Source organism: Aedes aegypti, chromosome 3 (assembly GCF_002204515.2).
Source record: "Aedes aegypti strain LVP_AGWG chromosome 3, AaegL5.0 Primary Assembly, whole genome shotgun sequence".
Taxonomy (NCBI): Eukaryota; Metazoa; Arthropoda; class Insecta; order Diptera; family Culicidae; genus Aedes; species Aedes aegypti.
Window position 1 is genome coordinate 373,303,940 of NC_035109.1, and position 14,338 is coordinate 373,318,277.

A 14,338-nucleotide genomic window follows, 5' to 3' on the forward strand; every position below is an offset into this window, starting at 1 on the left:
AACTAAAAAAAATAACTAAAGAGAAAACCAATGAAACTAAAGAAACAAGGCGAGCGAATTTTGAAAGTGCGGCGAATGAACAAAAATTTTGAATTTTGACAAATACAGAGCTCTTTTCTTAGACTTTTCTCGGTTTGAACTTTCGAAAAATAGAAAAATATATATTTTTTGACATTTACCTAGGGTGTGCTGTTCTCACCTTAGTGGCGAGTGTGGCGAACGGATCGTGGCCATCGGGCCATTGTTCCGCACCAGGTGACTGTTGGTCATCTCCATCGAGAACTCGTCGTCCGTACCAACGTCACCGATGTGGCCCTCGCCATGACCAACGAGGTCGTCGTCTTCCCCGGGCTCCTCGTCGTGGTCATCGCCCGGGCGAAGCGGCGTGGTAGCTTCGTCTATGATTACAGCTAATCGAGTACAAACAACTGGTTAGAGATCTAAACGGGAAAATGTCACGGGTGGGACTCACTTTGGTGTTGACCCCGGAGCATGTCCAGCGCATCCTGCGAGTTGTAGAAGGCCACATCTTGGAAGTGTGGGCTCGCGTCCGGCAGTAATTCGCTGATGATCTCCATGAAGGTTGGCCGCGCCGTAGGTCGATGCTGCCAACACCGGCGCATCAGATTGTACAGATTGTCCGGGCAGTTCTCCGGTCGTTCCATTACGCCACCGTCGATGACGTACCGGAGCACCTGGTCGTTGGTGAGACCCTGCAGAGAGAGAATGGTTGATGGATCAGAAGAATTTTGAAATGGGTGAAGATGATCCATCGTACCTGGTATGGCTGCGAGGCAAGGGTGGCCATTTCCCACAGGACTACACCGTAGCTGAACACGTCACTACTGCTGCTGAAGATGCCATCCTTCAAGCTTTCCGGTGCCATCCATCGTACCGGGAGGAATCCTGCAGGAAAAAAACGCAATGAATACACTCAGATCTCTATTTACTATAATCGTAGTACTGCCATATTCACATAACTGTCCCATATGTATAAATGTATATTCATAAAACGAACCGTCGAAAAACGATCGGAAAATAGATCGACGCGTATCCCGAAAAAAAAACCTTTACTATCGTCCCATCATACTCACCCTTGGTTCCCTTCCGGTAGTAGTCCGTCTCGTAGATGTCCCGGGTCATGCCAAAGTCGCCGATCTTGACCGTCATGTCATCCGCAACCATGCAGTTGCGGGCGGCCAAATCTCGATGGACAAACTTCTTCGCCGAAAGGTACGCCATTCCGTCGGCGATCTCGATGGCCATCTGGATGATCTGCCGCAGCGTCGGGGGCTGCGGCGATGGATCTTCGCCATTTTCATAGTCCGGCCGGTGTCGTCGCAGGTAACTCTTGAGATCGCCGTTTGCCATCAGTTCCATGATGACCAACGTTGGATCGCCCTGCGACACAACGCCCAGCAACCGAACGACGTGATGTGTGTTGAACTGTTTCATAACCGAGGCTTCCAGCAGGAAGCTATCCTTCTCCCTGGCGGTGGCGCTTTCGTTGACCGTCTTTATAGCACATGGCTGATTGCACTTCTCGCCACGCAGCTGAGTCAAAATACCCTTGTAAACCATACCGAACGAACCCTGACCGAGTTCCTCCAGCTGAATAATGTGATTCCGTTCCACTTCCCAGTCGTCCACCTTATATTGGACCCCGGCATAGTCTGGATTCACCTCCGGATACATTCGTATCTGCTTCGACATGTAACGATACTTGTACCAGTAGAACGCGACGAAACCAACGCTGCACAAAAATATGACGATCAATGTTCCTAGCCATATCAAGGTCGTGCCCATGGAATCGTCCTTAGCGATCAGAACATATCTCGCAGCCGATGGAGCCCCATCCCCTGCGATAGTAGTGGCCATCACCCGGATGCTATAATTGCCTGGTTCCAACTTTGTTAGCAGCGCCCCTCTGGTTTGATTGAAAGACGAATACCGTATGCAGATATCCGTTGACGACACGGACTCCAAATCGACCCGCTGGTACTTGACCACAAACTTGACAATAGGTCCGTTCGGTTTGCTCGGTTCCTTCCACTGGACCCGTATCTGGCGCTGGGTGTTATTCGACTGCTCCTCGATCAGAATCGACTCCGGCGGAATGTCGTCGGCACCTTCCTTCTTCGGTGTGCGGAAGTTCTCGAATACCTCGTTGCCGCACGCCAGCTCAACGTCCACCAGGCGGACGCTGGGCGCGGGAGGATCCCCCGGATGCCGACAGGCACGGATCTTGAACACATACAGCGAATAGTGGTTGAAGTAGCTCAGCGGGAACGTGATGCTCGTTTCGTTGGTGGCGTTGAAGATATACTGGTAGTACGGCTCGTCTTTCACTTTCTCCGTGCGCCGGTCGGTGGTGTCGTTCTTCTTGTTCTCGGTGTTGTTCGGGAAGAGGAGGTTGGTGCTGCGCTTACGCCGGGTGGTCTTATCTCGCAGGAGCGGGTTTCTGGAGAATAAAAAAGAAGGGGAAAATGGATATTATCATTAGCAAAGGTGTAACGAAAGCTGTGCTATTCTTTGGACGAATGGGTTTGGTTATTAGTTTGAACTTATTTTCAAATTTCTTCTATAGTTTTGTCTTTTGATTTTATTTTTGTTTCTTTGCTATCTACCTTTCGATACGTTTCTATTTTATAATTTTTGCATTCAGTTCTCAATCTGAATTCTCGTTATAATTCGACAATTTCTATCTATACCGTCATTTCAACCAATTGGATTCATTCATATGGTCATTCATGCTTCCAGATATGGTATTTATTCCTTTTTTAAGTGTTGTCGTCAATGTCATCCTATCTCTTCTGCTTCTTGATCTCTCACCGTTTATAATGGGTGTTTGCTTATTTGGACTAGTTTCATTGCTTATATTTTTTTCTCACCTCAAATTTGTTTTCTTCTGATTTCCCTCTTGATTTTTTTTAGTCTACACTGTAGATTCTACAATATAAAACTTCTGTTTTAAATTCACAGTAAAAAAAGTTTGTTTTTTTTTTCTTCTGGACCTTCTCTACATACTAATCATTCTTTACCGTCTGTATTTTTACTTTTAGCTTTAAAATCTTATTATTTTCCTGTTGGTCAATATTCTTGCCAGTCTTTTTTTATGGTGTTTCTGCTTTCTTATTTATTCTGTCTTGTTATTTCTACTCTTTTCAGCCCTTTTACTTCTTCTGCTTTTGCAAGGCTGGTAGCGGCTAAACATCGAAATAGTAGTAACTTTAGTGACTAGAATCCAATCATATTATATGAAACTATAAAATAACATAACAGTCATAACAGTTATTCGTCCAGGGCACGACTTGATTGCTTAATTTGGGAATTTTATTCATGGCGAATTTCTTGGGATAATTTGAGCATCAATGTTCGCTGTTTTTAGTGGAATGGACAGAAAATAAAACTGAAGAGTTCTGTTTGATCTTTCGACCTTGACGATTGCTTCTGCGGGAGCGGGTGACGAGGGCAGGATCAAACATGTCGCGCGTCGGTCGAGTAACGTGAAAAAGTGCCGCGATCGGTTAGTTCTGTTTGATCTTCGACCTTGACGATTGCTCCTTGGCAGTGCGTCAAGAAAGCCCGAGCAGTCGTCAGTTGTTTTCCCTCTCGGGTCGTGCGCCTATTTTTTCTGAGTGCTTTTATATAGCCGAGCAAACGAGTTAAGCTGAATGTGGATTGTTGCTGCTCAGTCAAGGATGACGGATCAATTGGTGAGCTCGTTCCATGCTACTATTTCTAATCTATAAAATATGTAGGACTGCACATTTAATCGATACAACGGTAGGACGTAAATATGATTTTTCAACAAACTATGAATGGTTCGTCACTGTGAGTGTCGACATAAACTCTAATTCATGAATTATTTATGTTTAACATTTTTTTTTTGTTTTCAAAACACCCCTTTCTTTTTATCTTTATTTTTGTAATTATAAAAAAAAAAACTTTGAATGGTTCGACACTACAAGTGTAGACTTGCGAAAGGTTCACTTTATTCAACAAACTTTGGATGGTTCGCCACTGTAAGTGTCGGCATAAAAATAAGAGTGTTCTATGATGTTCCAGCCAATCGAGTTTTTGTTTCTTTTCAAATAAGTAAAACATTATAACACATGCTTTCGTCCTGACAGCTGTAGGAATGTTACATTTAGATATTTGTTCAACAAACTTTAAATGGTTCGTGTCACCTCAAGTGTCGGCATAATTTTCCTTTACATAGAAATTGTTCATATCAAATGAAAATATTATATTTTCATAAAAGCATATTTATATTTGACAAAAAACTATTTATCATGGTCTAATCATTTATCAAAGTGAATCCTTCGACCCAACGATCCTCCCCATTAACAAACATCCTTCCCAGTAACCTTTGTGGAGATGCAGAGCAGGGTGTCTACTCATTTCCAGAAATGAAATTCCCTGAGATTTCCAGGTTTTTCCAGGTTTAAAAAAACGATTCCAAATTTTGGAAATTCTCCAAAAAACATAAATGAGTGATGAATAGTTCATCTTACACGACTAAAAACTTATTAAAAATATTGTTCATAGCACTTAAACAAAATATACTCAAATTTTCATAAAACATATAAGTATTTTTCATTTTATTAAACAAAAAATTTATTTTCAGTTTTTTTAAACGTTTAAGCAACATTAGAAAAAACAATTAAAAACTTTGTAATTTTTAAGTGATTTCCACTAAAAATAATTATTCTTTTCGAATGATCTGAAAGTGCCTTCAATCATCAAAATCAGATGGGGATGTCGGATCTGGTAGCGTTTGATTTAGAATTCAGAGTTTTAGATACCTCTCGTCTAAAAAAAAGACAAAAAGATTATTGTGCTTATTCTGCGCGGCGTGTGAGGTGAGACGAGTCGAATGAGGTGACAATTGTCGACTCGCTCCCATATTGTGCTTATTCTGCGCGGCGTGTGAGTCGAGACGAGTCGCTCTCACCGCGAGTGACGTGAGACGACTAATGTTAATCAAATGGGAGCGAGTCGACAATTGTCACCTCATTCGACTCGTGTCACCTCACACGCCGTGCAGAATAGGCACGTATGATTAACATTAGTCGTCTAACGTCACTCGCGGCGAGAGCGACTCGTCTCGACTCACACGCCGCGCAGAATAGGCGCATATAAATATATTAAAAAAAAAAAAAACAATATGAACCACGTAATGAAATTTTGGTTCCTCATTTGAACAGACATTTCTCTAAGAATAATTCTAAGACTTTTCGGAGTCCCTTGACATTACGACAAGTATTACTGCTCGTTGTACCGTGGATTTCTTTCACATGTTACTCCAACGATCTCGTCAGGAGTTTGTTTTGTGATTTTTCAAGAACTTTATAAGAAATTCTTCCAAGGATTTAGTTTTTGATACCTTCAAGAATTCAATCTGGAGTTTTTCTGAGGATACTTCGGTGATTCCATAAGGATTCCCATCAAAGACCTTTGGAGACATTTTCAAAGGAAGTCTCATGTTCTCAAGATATATCCATTGATTTCCCAAGGATTTTCTCCGACATTCCCGTTTAGAGCATCTTCAAAATTCAAAATTCATTTTTTGAATTTTTTCAAGTATTTTTTTTTTATTTTTCAAAGAAATCTAAAAAAAATCTAGTCGTTCTTCTAGAAATGTCTCCAGGCAGATGTCAAGGATTTAGAAGGATATGTTGAGAAAAATCCGCGTGACATTCCAAAGAAAATTTTTGTGTGAGTTCTAGTATGCCTTGATGAATTCCTATGAGGATCTCTGAAAGAACTCCTACATTATTGATGGAGTTCTTCTTAGGATTTTCTTAACAAAATGCTAATAAAACTGAAAAAAACCTCGAATCGCTGAATATTGCCCTAGAAGATTTGTTAAAGAAAATCGAAGAGACTGAAGAAATTTAAACATGAACAATTAGAAAAATACATAAGTTAGAATAGCTAACTTATGTGGAACCTTCAATGAAGTTTTGAAGAATCCACAGAGTATGGAAATATTATTTGAAAAATTATTAGATAAAAGTTTGAACCACCGCAACAACATTTTGATGAAATGCTGGAGATATTCTGAGAGGAATTTCTGGAGAAACGTAATTAGGAATTCCAGGTCAAATCTTTTGAGGAATTCTTGAAAACGTTCATAATAGATTTCCTCGGAATAAGGCCTGAGGAAATTTTCGGAGCCATTTCTGAAAGTAACCATGGATGATTTTTTTTATAGAATCCATGTGAAAAATGAAAAAAAAAAACGACTTAAGAATTATTGTAGGATTTCTTGCAAAAATATCGAAACTATGGAATAAACCTTTGTGCAAATAAGGAATATGTGGTGAATCTCCTATAACTAGTAACTGGAAAAATCGGTGAATGAATCAGTGGAAAAACATTTGGAGGAAATCCTAGGATAATCGCTGTCCTTTTTTTTCAGAGTAATGATTTTCTATGATTTTCTTGACAAAATTTGTGAAGGAATTCATTTAAGCACCCCTTGAAAAATTGCTGGCTGCATCCCTGGAGACGCTCATAATGATATTTGAGATAAAATCACTATCTGAAGCATTCCTTGAAATTTCTTCCAGAACTTGTGGAATAGTCGAAAAACATGTTTGTAAATAAATTTCGAATGTTTTCCACCATGTTTCATATGCTCATGAACGACACCCTACTATAAATGGGAACTGTACTTGCCTTTTATGTTGGACAAATAAAATCGTTATTGAAAAATAAGGACTTAATATTTCTAGTAGCGTCTTGATAGCGGCGCAGCCGAAAATTTTTATGATTGAAAATCACGAAAAGGGCATATTCTACCTTGTATTACAGATGCAAAACAATTTCCCTGATTATAGCCGAAATTCCCTGAGAATTCCAGGTTTTTTCCAGGTTGAATGAAATTCCCTGAGAATTCCAGGTTTTCCAGGTTTTTCCAGGTAGTAGACACCCTGGCAGAGGCAAACACGGTCTCCAAATAGCAAAGGTTACACACTAACATTCCTTCCCCCAATCCCACCTGACTGCAAGGACGTGGCCGGCGCCGTTATTGACCCTGTATAAATAGAGGCACTGATTTATGCACACTGAAGAAGATTATGGCCAATCCCAGCCGAACTTCTAGTTGATTCTTTGTGCATTTTCACTGACTTCGGTCAATCACGGAATACCAACCATTGATATGTGTAGTCAGTCTAAGCTAAGCTAAGCTAAGCTAAGAATGGACAGAAAATAAAACCGAAAATTGAAACCTAGAACAAATTCTTATAAAAATTACTGAACGAGTTTTCAACTGAGTTTCAAAGGAAATCCTTTAATAATATATGTTTGGAACTCCAGTGAACTTTTTAACTTATTTACTGAAATTATGGTAATTATGTTTTATGTTGAGACTTCTTTAGAAGGTAGGTCAGATATTCCCTCGGTTATCCACTGAACATAACTCTAGAAACTAAGATAGCAATTCGTTAAATAGATCTGCCGAAAAAAAAAACGATATAGGTTTCAATCAAACTATTCGCATACCTTGCTCAAAAAACGCTGTCCAAAATTGTTTCTCAAATTTTACCTGAAATTTTCACTACAGCTGAATCTCGAAAAACATATTTTTTGCCTGGTGTTTTACAGAAAAATTGCCAAGAATCCCACTCTTTCTTCAATTTCAGATGTCAAGGTTAAAAATAATTCTTGCTTTTCGAATAATGGGAACGTTTTGCTGTTTTAGTTAAAGAAAACTATAGAAGAGTGTAGTAGTTACATCATGGAAGGTCGAAACTAGCTTTAGGAACATGCTTCGTTTTCTGCCTGGTATAATTTCGAACCTTCAAACATTTTGCATTCTAGATATTCAACTAGAAGATCTTTCCGAAGAAAGTTGAAAGCAGAAAAGTTCAAATGGAAGATTTATTTTTGTCTTTTTCGCTTCTGCTTCTTTGAAAGTTCTGATGCGATCGTATCACAATCATGGTTAGGAACACCATTCAGCGGAACAATCTGGTTTAGAACACAAATCAGCTACGTATGTTTGGGTCTCACTCATAAATTTATATCGCCTGATCTATTTGTCTGCCGTGTGTACTGCTTCTAGGTCTCTTAGTGTGTATTATATATTTTGTGTTCTGACTGCTTTCTTTTAGTTCTATTTTGATCGTTTTCAGCCTCTACTATTATTCTGTTTTTCTTGTCGTATTTTTTCTAGTTTTGTTTGCCTTCAAGATTTCCGGGTTTTCCTCTACGTCTAAACTGTTAATGCTTTTTTTTTTTTACTTTTGTACTTATCCTTTCTGATATCCTCGGAAAGTATTGTTCCCTTTTTTCAATCGTTTCTGCCTTCTAGTCTTCTGGTCTTTCTGTGGTAAGCATTATTTCTACGTTTTAGTTATTATAGCTTTTCTGCTTTCTGGTGTGTTCATTTAAGGAATATCTATTTTGCCGAGTTTTTTGTGAGTCTAGGTCACTTGGCATAACGCCATTTGACATAAGGCAGCGTCCATTTTTTACGCAACGCTAAAATTAAAATTTTTGACAAATTTATTTGCGAAATTATTTATTTGAATACGATTTATTCATGCTGTTCGAAATTTGAATCAAGGTGTTCGGAATATGAGACAGAATGATCACAGTGTTCGGCATTTGAATCAAAATGTTGATCCATACTTTTAGGTAAAAATAATACTACAACTAATTAAATCAACATTATTATTAGTACATCGAACAACTAACAATTAGACTTTGCAAAGAAATTGAAATTTACACAAATATAAGCCAATTTATGCCATTCAGATGCATTTGAAGTCACTGTTGGCTTTAAGTGTTCGGAATATGAGTCAAAACGGAAATGGAAAATCGGTTTTCTGTTTTGGGGTAACTTTGATAATGGAGTATAAATCGAACAAAATTAAATGAATTACGTAACATTTGTAGGGCGTTGCATACTTCTAGTCGTTTAACCCTATATGAAAATTTCCGACATAGATTACAAAAATGGTTCCAGTTTGTAAAAACGGGTTTCGCTTAGAGATATGAGACCATATTAAAGTTCTATTATAAATAGGCTGTCAAATGTAGCTTAGCTTAGCTTAGCTTAGACTGACTACACATATCAATGGTTGCTATTCCGTGATTGACCGAAGTCAGTGAAAATGCACAAAGAATCAACTAGAAGTTCGGCTGGGATTGGCCATAATCTTCTTCAGTGTGCATAATTCAGTGCCTCTATTTATACATGGTCAATAACGGCGCCGGCCACGTCCTTGCAGTCAGGTGGGATTGAGGGAAGGAATGTTAGTGTGTAATCTTTGCTATTTGGAGACCGTGTTTGCCTCTGCATCTCCACAAAGGTTACTGGGAGGGATGTTTGTTAATGGGAAGGATCGTTGGGTCACAGGATTCACTTTGATAAGCGATTAGACCATGATAAATAATTATTTGTGAGATATAAACATGCTTATATGTAAATATAATATTTTCATTTGATATGAACAACATCTATGTAGAGAAAAAATATGCCGACACTTGATGTGACGAACGTTTCAAAATTTGTTGAATAAAGTGAACCTTTTGGAAGTCTACACTTGAAGTGTCGAACCATTCAATTTTTTTTTTAATTACAAAAATAAAGGTAAAAAGAAGAAAGTGTTTTGAATAAAAAAAATTTAGACATAAATTATTTATGAATCAGAGTTTATGTCGACACTCACAGTGACGAACCATTCATATTTTTTTGAATAATCATATTTACGTCTCACCGTTGTAACGATTAAGGGTGCAATCATACATATTTTATAGATTAGAAACAGTAGCATAAAACGAGCTCACCAATTGATCCGTCATCCTTGAGCAGCAACAATCCTCTTTGAACTTCACTCGTTTAATAGGCTATATAAAAGCACTCAAAGAAAATAGGCGTGCAACCCGTGAGGGAAAACAACTGACGACTGCTCGGGCTTTCTTGACGCACTGCCCAGGAGCAAGCGTCAACGTCGGAAGATCAAAAAGAACTAATCGAAAGCGGCACTTTTTCACTTTACTCGATCGACGCGCGACATGTTTGATCCTGCCCTCATCGCCGCCCCCCGCAAGAGCAAGCGTCAAGGTCGGAAGATCAAACACAACTCCATGCCATGGAATCGGAAGACCACACACTACTAACGCGAATCTCTTTTCGCACTCGCGCCACGCGGACCGAAAACAATTGGTCTTGATTCCATCGCTCGCCCTGCAAGAGCATGCTATGGAATCGAAAGACCACACACTACTCCATAAATAGGCTGTCAAATGTAAATGACAAACTTATTACAATTACATCAAATAGTGATTGTAGCACAGATTGTTCGTAAACGTTTCGAAATTGCTAAAGTTGCATCAATTTTCAATATTCATATTTTAATTCTCAAATATTCTTGATTCAAATCGAAATAGCTTTGACGTGAATAATGATATTCTAATATTCTTTACTTATGCATTCGTTTTGCTTAACTTATATCCCGTACTATCAAAGTAACCCACATTATCAAAGATATCCCGTTTTACGGTACCAACAATTCGTACCTTGTCTTCGATTATTTCTACCAACTGCTTTCGTGCTGTGTAATCCTTTCTGTCTACTAAATTTTTAGCTTTTACTTCGTTTTCCTGTTCTTTTCAACTTTTCTGACAATTTTACAGTCCAGTCTCATTACCTTCCTAAAGTTCTCGAGCAAACTAATCTTTTTGCCTTCACATCTTTTCTTTTTTTGATATTTCGTTTGTCTTCTGACCTTTTCTGCATTTTAGTCCTTCTGTTTTTATATTTCGCCTTGGAAACTTTCCTTTTCGCCCTTGAACTCTGTTTTTGCCTTTAAACCTCCTGATCTCTTTGCATTTTTATGTTTTCCTACATTTGCTGCTTCCAAGGTCTTTTCGCATTTTACACACCTATGTCTTTTTTGACATAATTCTGCCTATTGACATTTTGCTGATTATCTTGAACGTTATGTCAGCTGAATCCTTTTTGCATTATGGTATTCGAGGCATGTGCTCTTTCAAGGATCGGTCTTACTAATTTCTCTGCTTTTCTAAACTTTTACCTTTCTATAAGCTATGTATCTTCGTTTTTCAGCTTTCATTTGTTTATTTTTTGTTTTCTTGGTCTTTAATATTATCGTCAGTCTGCCTTCTAGTATTCCTGCTTCCTAATATTTTATGCTTGTTCTTTCTTTATTCTGATCTTTTTGAATAGAACTTTTGCTTATCTGTCATATGTTCTTAACGTTGAGTTACTTTTATTTTTTTATGCTTATTAAATGACATATTGACATCAAAAACTATAGAAGGAATGCATTTGCTACTGCGATAGAGCCGTTTTTCCTCTTTTTTTTCTGGCTTTTCTTCTTCAACTTATCATCTACTATCTTTATTGATTACTTTCTGATCTTGTCTACCGTGCACCCCCGCTAATTTGAACGGTACCTCATGCAAACCATCGGGGTTCGTTTTTAATTTGAACATCTAGTCATAGAACTGTGTTTCTGGTTACCCCTTTTTTACTGTTTTGTTTTGATTTTGCGTTCCGCTCCACAGCGTTCCGTTTCATTTTACTCCGTTTCATGAGCTAAAGGACGTTTGAACCATTTTTAATCTGAGCGATGTACAAATTAGCGGGGTACAAATTAAAAAGTGTTGAGATCAAATGTGGTCAAATCAACGGGGGTACCCGGTACTGCATTGTCTTTCATGCTTTCCGGACTTCGAGGTATTTAACTGTCTACTGATTCTTTTTTTGTGAATTCTAATATTTTCTGCTTTTTGCCCCATCTGATCTATCATTCTTCTACCCATTTCCGTTCTCTGGTATTTCTGCTATCAGGCTTGATAGAAATTCCTCTGCGATGCAAAGAGGAGGTAATTTTACCGTTTTCTGAGGAGAAAAAACTGAACTCAAAATTTTCAACACAGATCCTCAAGTAATTCGAGTGAGAGTGCAAAAAATGCGAGGATTTTTTCAGGTACTCTCTCTCTCTCTCTTGTTGCGATCTCACCTTCACTCACACTTCAAAAGGACTCTTGAGTCTGCCGCCCGAACAAGTCAGTCCTCGGGGAGTTGTGAGAGCACCCTTTTTTGATGAAATTTTACTCTGTTGTGTTTTGTGCTGCATCTTCCTCGTTCATTTTTCGTTGCTCTGCTTACCTTTTTTTCGCTCCCTCGCAAAGAGGCAAAGGCAGCACGCTGGTCTAGAGTATTTCACTTCACCGAACTCTAATGATGTTGAGAAGAGGCCTTTTGTCCTTTTCTGCCTTCTGACTTTTTTCACTTACTTCTCTTTTCTGCGTGTTTGCCTTTCTAACTTATACTTTATCAGTTTCTGTTTTCTTTTCTGTGGTTATACTGATCTATCTGGTTGGTCTTTCAACCTACAATGTGAATATTTCAAATTTTCGGTTTATTGGTTTCTGTCGTTTAGTCCTTTTTTTTGTCTGCATCATGATCCAGTGGGTCTCAGGTCTCCTAATCAATGAATTATTTTTCTGCTCTTTCCTATTGGTCATCTTTCTCATTGCGTATGAACCGCATTCTCTTTTAAGCTTTGTAGTTGTTTTCTCTTGGTGCCTCTGACCCTTTTCTGTTTGTGTCCAATTGACCATTTATGATTTGTAATTTTTATTTTACTTTCTGGGTATTTCGACAATTTTTCTCTGCTTTCTCTGTATTCTATTCTTTGTGTACCTTTAGGTTTTTCTTTCATGCTGTCTAGATATTCTTCTCAAGATCACCCATGCCTTATAATATTTCTATCAGCTGTTCTTTTTGGTTTATGGTATTTGTTCCTCTCTTCGTAATTTCTACCTTCTGATCTCTTTTATTTTCTGGCCCTTTACATTCTACTTCTCCTGGTCTTTCTAAAGGATCAAAAGCTTTGTGCTTTTTACTTTTTTCTACCAAACAAAAAGGTTTTGTTTTTGTAATTTTTCAGGTTTGCCATCAAATGTTTAAAGTCTTCATTTGATTTTTATATTTTTCTATCCTTAATTTTGTCAATCTCTAATTTTTACCGTGCAACCTTTTTGTGTTATAATCCTTCTTCCAGCTTCTGACTTTTCTGTCTGCTCCGTTTCTGTTTTAATGCATTTTAGTCTCCATTTTCTTCTTTCTGATTTGGTACGGTATGTCAATCATTTACTATGTTTGTCTTAGTTTCGTTAGTCTTATCTCTAGTCTGATGCCATTGGCCTTTTTATCGCCCCATAATTTAACAGCTTCAAATGCTGTTTTTGGGTTCTCTTTTCCTGTCTTTTTTCATATAAGTGATTGTTGTGTGTTCATGTGTTCAAAATCTAAGACTTTTCAGTGTCTTCAATTGTCTACCATATTCTCTTTTTGCTATATAATCGTTTTCTGCTCTTTTACACCTGTTTTGTTTTCAGTCAAATTGTGAGCTTCGTGGCCGTTGCGGTTAGTGTTACCAAGCATTTAGCCGCATCGAGTCAATGAGTGTGATTTCGATTCCCACTTCAGTCCGGGAAACTTTTCGACAGGAACATATCTCGACTTGTCTAGTGTGGTGCTTTCTTCAAAGGACATAATCGTCCACTGGAAGCTTTAACATGTCGGTGTCTTTTTAAAAATTGATTTGTAACTTTCTGCCTTTTGATCATTTTATTTATTTTTTCTGTACCCTATATTTTCTTAAGTTCAGTTTTTTTTTGTTTTCCTATCTTTTATACTGTCTGTATGTATTTCTCATCCTTTCTTACTTATAATCATGCGGTTTCATGATTTTCCATTTAATTTAAATTACTGTTTTTTTGACTATGCTTTCCACTGTTTTTTGTCATTAGATCTTCCATCTTTCTTACTTTTTTCCTTTTGATCTTTCCTATTTAATGTTCTATTCTCTTTTGTCGGCATTTCAATCATATGCTTTTCTTGGTTTTGGCCAAATTTTTCCACTTGTAGGTTCTTCGTGTTCTTCGGTCCTTTAGGCCTCGATTGATTTTGTTTTGTTTTCTTATTTCTCCATTTCTCGACCAGCTGCCTATTTTGATTACACACTTCTTTGTATTTCCATTCTGATCATCCTTTCTTTCTGCTGTTATTCGTGTCTATTTTTGTACCTTCTGGCTGTCTGATCATTCCTGCGCTATGTTTTCTATTACTTCCTGGCATTTATTTTATCTGCGTTAATCGCACTTCTTCATTCTCTGTTTTGCCCCACGGGTGCCAAATCGTTGTGCCTTTGATCCGCCCGCCTAGCTCGTAGCACTCTAGACCTTATTGCACCAATCGGATCCCAAGTGAACACCATCATTACAGAGTTGCAATCCGACATTCTTGCACCATGCCCTGCCGATCGTATCATTCCAGCTTTGG

At 38.2% G+C, this 14,338-nt stretch overlaps 1 protein-coding gene across 5 annotated transcripts in view; it reads right to left on the reverse strand.

Moving 5' to 3' along the window:
* The window catches only part of LOC5574210 (insulin-like receptor), a 255,669-nt gene that overhangs the window by 17,539 nt on the left and 223,792 nt on the right, over nt 1-14,338 (reverse strand). For 4 of the 5 annotated variants that reach the window (XM_021851493.1, XM_021851492.1, XM_021851491.1 and 1 more), the window contains 4 exons: nt 1,095-2,461; nt 779-906; nt 473-713; nt 200-410 (listed from right to left, as the gene is read on the reverse strand). In XM_021851493.1, coding sequence (XP_021707185.1) covers nt 200-410; nt 473-713; nt 779-906; nt 1,095-2,461 — 1,947 coding nt within the window. Of the gene's footprint in view, nt 1-179; nt 411-472; nt 714-778; nt 907-1,094; nt 2,462-14,338 lie in introns of all 5 variants that reach the window. The other variant, XM_021851494.1, reaches the window with a different exon arrangement.